This window comes from Notechis scutatus, chromosome 16, assembly GCF_049901735.1.
Source record: "Notechis scutatus isolate UNSWTSFEM ecotype Mainland chromosome 16, rNotScu1.2, whole genome shotgun sequence".
NCBI lineage: Eukaryota > Metazoa > Chordata > Lepidosauria > Squamata > Elapidae > Notechis > Notechis scutatus.
The window spans coordinates 8,319,455-8,326,342 of record NC_142024.1 but is presented as its reverse complement, the minus strand read 5'-3'; the positions used below and the strand labels follow the sequence as shown (position 1 = coordinate 8,326,342).

Below are 6,888 nucleotides of genomic sequence, written 5' to 3'. Positions count from 1 at the left end.
TGGGATTCTACTGGTTGTGCGTGCGTGTGCTCTTTTTTTACTACCGGCTCAGCCAAACAGGTAGCAACTTTTGTTAGCAGTTCAGTTGAACCAGGCTGAACCGGTAGCATTTTACCACTATTTTTATTTTTGTCTTTTAGTCCAGGGGTCCCCAACCGCCGGTCCGCGGACCGTACCGGGCATGGAACAAGCCTTACCGGGCCGCTGGTTGCTGGGCGCCGCCATCTTTTTTTGGTAAAAAAAGCAATTTTTCATCAAAACAAGATGGCGGCGCCAGCGCTCGTGAGCTTTTCCGGGTAGAAAGCCATTTCTACCCGAAAAGCTCACTGAGCGCTAGCGCCATTTTTTGACGAAAAATCACTTCCAGTGACGTCACCGGAAGTGATTTTCGTCAAAAAATGGCGGCGCCAGCTGACGCCGAACCGGGCCGCCCAGCTGACGCCGGAACCGGGCCGCGGCGTCGAAAAGGTTGGGGATCCCTGTTTTAGTCCATATGGCTTATGAAAACACCCACCCACAAACACCTTTGTGAGTGTGTGTGTGTGTGGGGGGAACACTTAACAATTTAAAAACCCATACACCTGTTCGATGGGGGGGAAGGTTGACATGTGCTGTAGGCCTTTTTTAGAAAATTAAAATGTTTTTTTTTAAAAAAAAACTCTTTTAAAAAAAGAATAAATATTATTTTGAAAGCTGAGAAGCCGCAAGCATCTTCCAGTGCAGACAACTGGATCATAAAGTGTATTTTTAAAAAATCAGGGAGAAAACTGGGACATATATTTAATATTTAACCTTTTTTTTTTTGGACTCAAGAGTTAACTGATTTGTGGACTCCGCGCCCACGTTTTTCTGAAACCCAGAAAAACGCAGATAAACAGGTTTTGACATCCAACCAGGGCAGAGTGTTCCAAAGATGCTCTGACTGTTTGCAGTTGTGGATTGGCTGCTTCCTTGTTGCCACGGTGATGCTTACGCAGCATCCTTTCCTCTCTGGTCCAGAATCGGACGTCTTTGGCCGTGATGAAATGAAGATGCTGATTTTGTTCACTTCATTGTTATGGTGTCTCCGATACGTCAGCGCCGCCAGCCTCCCACTGGCTGTTGGTAAAGGATCAAAGTGTTTATGGCTTCCGTTCTAATGATTATTTCTGCCTTTTTGGAAGTTTTGCAACTCATTTTCCAGAAGAGGGAGAACGTGGTGGTGCTTTTGGCCATTGGCAATCCTTTTGTAGGCGAGCTTTTACTTCTGTTAGGTCCCAGTGCCTGCTAGAACACTGTAAGGCTGATTTCCCATGAATAACAGGGACCTTGAAGGTCTTCTAGTCCACCCCCCTGCTCAAGCAGGAGACCCTAAATCCATTTCAGACAAATGACTGTCCAGTCTCTTCTTTAAAAGAATGGTGGAACACCCACAATTTTTGAAGGCAAGACTTTCTCCTTAGTTCGAAGCTGTTTGGTTTCCATCCATTGCTTCTTGTTCTGCCTTTGGCAGCCCCTCAAATGTTGGACTATATTATAACGTCACCCCTAGTCCTTTCTCCCTCCATTAAACTAGACCGAGCCAATTCCTACAACCGTTCTCGATACGGGAAAAAAAAAGGAAAGAGGGAAAAATGTGTGGGCTGCAAGTAAATACGTACTGTATACAATGACAATAAAGAATTCAATTCAAGTATTCAATTAAATGAAAGAACAACAGACCTCCACCTTCTCAAAGCAACATTCAGTGGAATGCTCGTTTCCTTGCATAAGCTGCATTTGCAAGTACTTAATTAATTCTCCTTGAATTAATCCATGTTTGATGGTTGATCAAGATGCATACATCTTCAAACAGCTTGTAATGAAAACAAGCACTGTGCTCATCGAGGTAGAAAATTATATTTAACCTCTGCTTAATGTGCCCAAGGCTCATTCCTTGGATGCCTGATGTTCTCAAATGCCTTCACTTTAAATAAATATTTGCATTTTGCTTTAAAGGCACATCCTGTTTATCGCTAATGCTGCTTCAGGCGGCCGTTCCCCTCCCTTTTCATGTACAGTATAAGCTTCACCCGTTTTACTCTCACAACTGCCCTTTAAAGTAGATCAGTGGTCACCAGTGAGAAAATTTTGGTGGCCCGCAGAGAAATGGCACCCCCAAAGCAATTAATCCAGGCTGTGTGGGAACACAAGGCGTGCATTGCTTGCATTGCGAACAACATGAGATAGTGAGGGGAAGGGCAGAGGAGGGGAAACTTGCCCCACAGGCCCCATGTGCCTCGCATGGCCACCGGGCTGGTTCTTTCTTTCTTCTGCTTTTGGCTGCATGCAAGGAAAGCAGCAAAAGTCTTTCTCTCCCCCAAACTCCGCCAGAAATGAGTCTATGGACCCTGCAAGGCCTCCTGCTCCAAGAGGCTGCACCGGCAAAGACTCATTTCTGGCGGAGTTTGGGGGAGAAAAAGAAAGACTTCTGCTGCTTCCCTTGCATGAAGCCAAAAGCCTCTCTCTCTCTCTCTCCCTCTCTCTCCCCTGAGATCTTGCTGCCTCCTCAAAACAAGATGGCCCTGGGTCTGCCATCTTGTTTTGGAAAAAGTGCCCCCATTTCTCACTGACCGGCAGTTGCTAGACTCGGCAATATTTTCTCTCGCTGCTTGCAGGGGACCCCAACATCCACTGGAACAACTGGCAGCCCTGGGTGTGTATGTGCGAGCTTCACAAGCAAGCCCGCATACGGCACTTCGTAGTCTGGGGCGCCAACGTCTCGCTTGACCTGAAGACCTCGGAGTTTTGGCAAGAGAAGCCCTGCTCCTTGGAGGACTGCCGCGGTTGCGGGACGGAAGATTGTCCGGGCAGCCTGGCTCGATCCGGCTTCCTTTCTTGGTTTCAGGGCGTCTCTTCCCCCAGACCCCACGAAGTCAGGATCCCTCTTCCGCCCCACCTGGATTTCCCATCCTACGACAGCCTCCCCGTCATGGACGACAAAGATGGGGAGTAGGATGACTTGGGAGGCCACCAAGCAGACTTTGACCATCACACCGCAGCATCCATTTCCCGCTTGCTTGCCTTCCTCCAAGGGGGCCTGGACTCCAACACCTATGATCCTTTGCCATCTGCTGCAGGGCAGGCAAGGCCGTGATAGACGCAGCCCCACCCCCGAATGAGAAATGAGTTGTGTTTATTCTATAAGGCAGGAGAGCTGGGCACCAATAAAGTTTGAAACGCTCCTGCTTACGATTAATTCTTAACTTTCCTTGGCTTTTATCTTCGGCTTCTAGGTCAGCCCTAAAAATCCAGGAAAAAAACTAGGCTGTTTCTATGTTTGGCTTTACTCAAGATACGTCCTCCAGTGAATAAACTTTGGAAGACCATAGCTGCTCCTAAAACGACTTCTTGTTTTGAGCAAACTGCAGCATTTAACCTCCCTCTCCTTGGCTCACATCTGAAGCAGCCATTTGAGAGTTTGTTTGCCAACTATAAAGAAATGTTTGCTTTTTCCTTCGGAATTGCCTAGCGATGTTTCGTTATCGGGCACGGTAAAAAAAAAAAAAAACCGGAGTGACTGATTAAATTTAATCTCCATTTGGTTTTAAGGAAAACAAACACATCCACTCAACCCATGTGAGCAAGGGGTGGGACTTGCTTGGGAGAGTTTAAAACAAAGCAATTACTCTGTTGCTAGGACAAAGCACTTTTATAAAAGGAGCTGTCAAATCCACAGACGTGCAGTTAAAGGCAAGGCAGCTCCTCTGTATTGCCGAGAGAGCGCCGCGTTTCTCCCTCTGCCGAATTCTGCAGAAAAAAATTCCCATGGACGATTTGCAACTTGTGAATGAAGCTGGTAAAGCGATGGACCGATCTGAGATTTCTGGAGAGACATCCGGAATGGAGGACGGTCCAAGAACGGAGGGCTGCTCCGTTCAAGACAGAAGGCCCTGCGATAAAACGGGGGATCTCGAACTCGGAAATCCAGAAAAGGAGACTTCAGCATCTTTGCATCCTGTGGCTGTGACAGTGTTGCCCCCGGCGCCTCTCCAGTTCCGACTCTCCGTCAGTGACATGACCTGCCTCATCTGTTTCCACCCATTCAGCCTCGACCGGCTGCCCAAACTCCTGGCTTGCCAGCATGCCTTCTGCACGGCGTGCCTAAAGATGATCTTGCGGCAAGACGATCGCACCTGGATCATCAGCTGTCCCTTATGCCGAAAATCCACGGTGGTGTTCGGGGGTCTCATCTGTAGCCTCCCGAACCTACAGCAGGTCGTGGAGCAGTTGGGACCCCCGGATCCAGATGCAGGGATCGCTGGCACTCCGGGCACTGCCGGGGTGCAGCATCCTTCCCCTGAAATGCAATCTTGGGACTCGGGCGAGATCAACGAGGCCGCTCTCAAGAGACTCTTCCTACTGCTTCTGCTGGTTTCTATGCTGATTGTCTTCGTCCTCCCGTTCACCAACGCCGGATTGCTGACGTGGTTCCTCAGCTTCATGGTGGTTTTGGGCGGCATAGTCTGCGCTGTGCTTTGCTGGGACTCCAGTTGGAGCTGCCCAAGTTTTCCGTTGCCCCTCTGGACAAAGAAGGTCAATCAAGGGGCCTGAGAATGACCTTCTTTGGCTTCTTCTAGGAAGGGCTCACGAGCCTCTTGGGAGACTTTGGTGCTCGAGCACACGCAAGACCAAAGCGGGTGGAGTCGGGCCTGGGTGGGTTCAGATGTGGCATACGCACCGGGAAATCTTGACAGAGAATCCATAGCTGGTGGTAGCATCTGACTTCACGTCACGTTGGTTCGAAAATTGCAAACACAATCCTGATGCTTCCGTGAATAATAGGGTTTTATTTTGGAGGGGGCCTGAATACATCTTCATTCGATTTTATTCCACCACAATAAACCAATGGTGGCTTCTGCCTTTTTTTTTTTTTATGAAAAAGTCCAAGATTAATGAATAACCTGTAGATGGAAACTCCACCGTGAGATGCAGTACCTCCAAAGAGCTGGCTAACAACTGTGACAATTGTAGTCCCTGTGCTTAAAAGTGGCCCTTTAAGGAGATAAAAATGTCAGTTTATTGGGGATTTAATAGTAGTCTTGGTTTTCATTTCTGAGGTTTCCTTCAAGGGCTGCACAACCATAAACATTTAAAACAGAAAGCTTTCCTTTTAATTCCATTGTTAAACACATAATTATGCTGTTTACAAAGGTTTTTTAAAAATCAGTGCACACATTGTTGGTAAACAAGGAGTTTTAAATCTATTTAGGTCAGTGTGGCTTCCACACCAGTTGACTTAAATTTCTTCTGGGAACATTTGATGGATTCCTTCTTATATATAGTTTGTGGGGAGGAGGTTCCAATTGTTTTGAGAAGCCAAAATTCACTTCAGCAAGTGGGAACAAGCGCACTGAAGCAGCCCTGAAGTGTGAGGCTGTTGGGACATTCGGTATTGTTGAAATGTTTTATGTCTATGCTGTGAAGATTCATATAAAGAGAATTTTCCCTTGTTGGCTTTTCGCTTTATTCTACCTGCGCATCCAAAGGCTAGAAAATTTGCACTCACGTTGTATTAATTGCATTTTACATTGTATTAAATTGCATTTACAGCTTAAGCACAGTTCGGTTGGAAGTTTTCTCCGCTTTGTGATAGAAAAACTTACATTTGCAACGAATTGCAATTATTTTTTATAAAGAGAGATGCAAGTCTGCAAAAGATCGACAACTTGGGTTTTTAATCGCAGCCTGATTGCTAGTCAGCTATTAATTTCCTTGACACGAACAATTTCAGTTGCCAAAACCGCAAATCCCGTATTTTTTTTTTTAAACCTTCCCGGTCTGCTGCTTAGCCAAAAACTTAAAATTTGCAGAGGTTTGCTTGCAAAGGAGAGCATCCAAAAGCCTCAGAAGGAGCCCCCGATCGACGACTTTTATTGCAATTCGGATTTAAAGTCCTTGAATTTTAAAATCCCCTCCTTTTTGCTTCCCTCCGCTGATTAAATTGCCCTTTGTTTTTTTTTCCAACGCCACTTACCGCTTCCTGTTTAAGTCGCTGCGAAAGTTGCGTGGCCCTCCCCCTTTCGGGCGTGCCTTACGCCTTACCTGTGCGTAACCCATTCCGGGAATCGCTCTTTCGCGGAGCCGCCGGCGTAGGGTGGGCCTAGGCGGCCTTTCGGAGCCTCGGGCTGGAGTGAGAGGCCAGTCCGTTTGAGGCGGCGGGGAATCTGGGGAGGCTCCGCGGCCGGACGCGGCCTTTCTCCGGCTCCAGGACGGGCTAGGTGGGTCTTGGGGACGGGGGGCGTGGATTTATTTATAAATGGAAAATAAGGGGAGGGGGCTTTGGGGCAAGGGGGGGGGATAGCTCAGAAGGGTAGAAATAGCCTAGGAGTGAAACCAATATATTACAGGGGAGCAGGGGAAGCCCTCACCCCGTTTTAAAAGGGGGGTTTCAATCCCCCTCCCCACTTTGGGGTCCCAAAGGGGTCTCCCCTGGCTTGGGGGGGGCTTCCCAGAGATTGCCCCAGTAAAGGGGACCCTCCCAAGCCCCAGATATTGGGGGGAGCACAACCTGCACCCCAGGCAGTGATGTCTCTGCAGAAAATCCTGGGACCCCCACTCCCCCAATAAATTGCTCAGAATAATAAATGCCGAGTAATTAAAATCACCCAGATCGGAATGAACAATAATCACAAATGTCCAAAAAGGGGTGGTGGTGGAGAAAACCATTTACTGACATCCGGACATTTTTATCACGCGGCTATTCAGAGCAAGGTTTAAAATCCCAAATCAGAAAGACCTTGATGGCAAACGGGTTTTTGGCACAATCCGGTGCAAATGTTAATATTAAGTTATGATATCCTGATTTGCAAAGAGTGCTGGTAAGTAACGATCCATAGATCAGGACATAGCCAGGTCAAGTTACTAGTC

The 6,888-nt window shown here is 47.5% G+C and overlaps 2 protein-coding genes and 1 long non-coding RNA gene across 3 annotated transcripts in view; 2 read left to right on the top strand and 1 right to left on the bottom strand.

The window, feature by feature from the left end:
• Window positions 1-764: 764 nt before the first annotated feature.
• LOC148129422 (uncharacterized) lies at window positions 765-2,444 on the bottom strand. Its single transcript, XR_015745527.1, has 2 exons — window positions 1,702-2,444; window positions 765-1,473 (listed from the first exon to the last, which is right to left on the bottom strand). It is a non-coding gene; the product is annotated as an uncharacterized LOC148129422 (long non-coding RNA).
• A 41-nt stretch (window positions 2,445-2,485) lies between these two features.
• RNF186 (ring finger protein 186) lies at window positions 2,486-5,473 on the top strand. Its single transcript, XM_026690729.2, has one exon. It carries the CDS (start codon window positions 3,787-3,789, stop codon window positions 4,570-4,572), a length of 786 nt encoding a protein of 261 aa, XP_026546514.2. The 5' UTR covers window positions 2,486-3,786; the 3' UTR covers window positions 4,573-5,473.
• A 258-nt stretch (window positions 5,474-5,731) lies between these two features.
• TMCO4 (transmembrane and coiled-coil domains 4) overlaps window positions 5,732-6,888 on the top strand; it is a 34,391-nt gene continuing 33,234 nt past the window's right edge. The window contains exon 1 of the mRNA XM_087944798.1: window positions 5,732-6,239. The gene's annotated coding sequence lies outside the window, so the exon portion shown is untranslated. The remainder of the gene's footprint in view (window positions 6,240-6,888) is intronic.

What these genes read in the sequence shown, in the direction of transcription:
- RNF186 (XM_026690729.2), top strand. Translation starts at nt 3,787, where the DNA reads ATGGACGATTTGCAACTTGTGAATGAAGCTGGTAAAGCGATGGACCGA.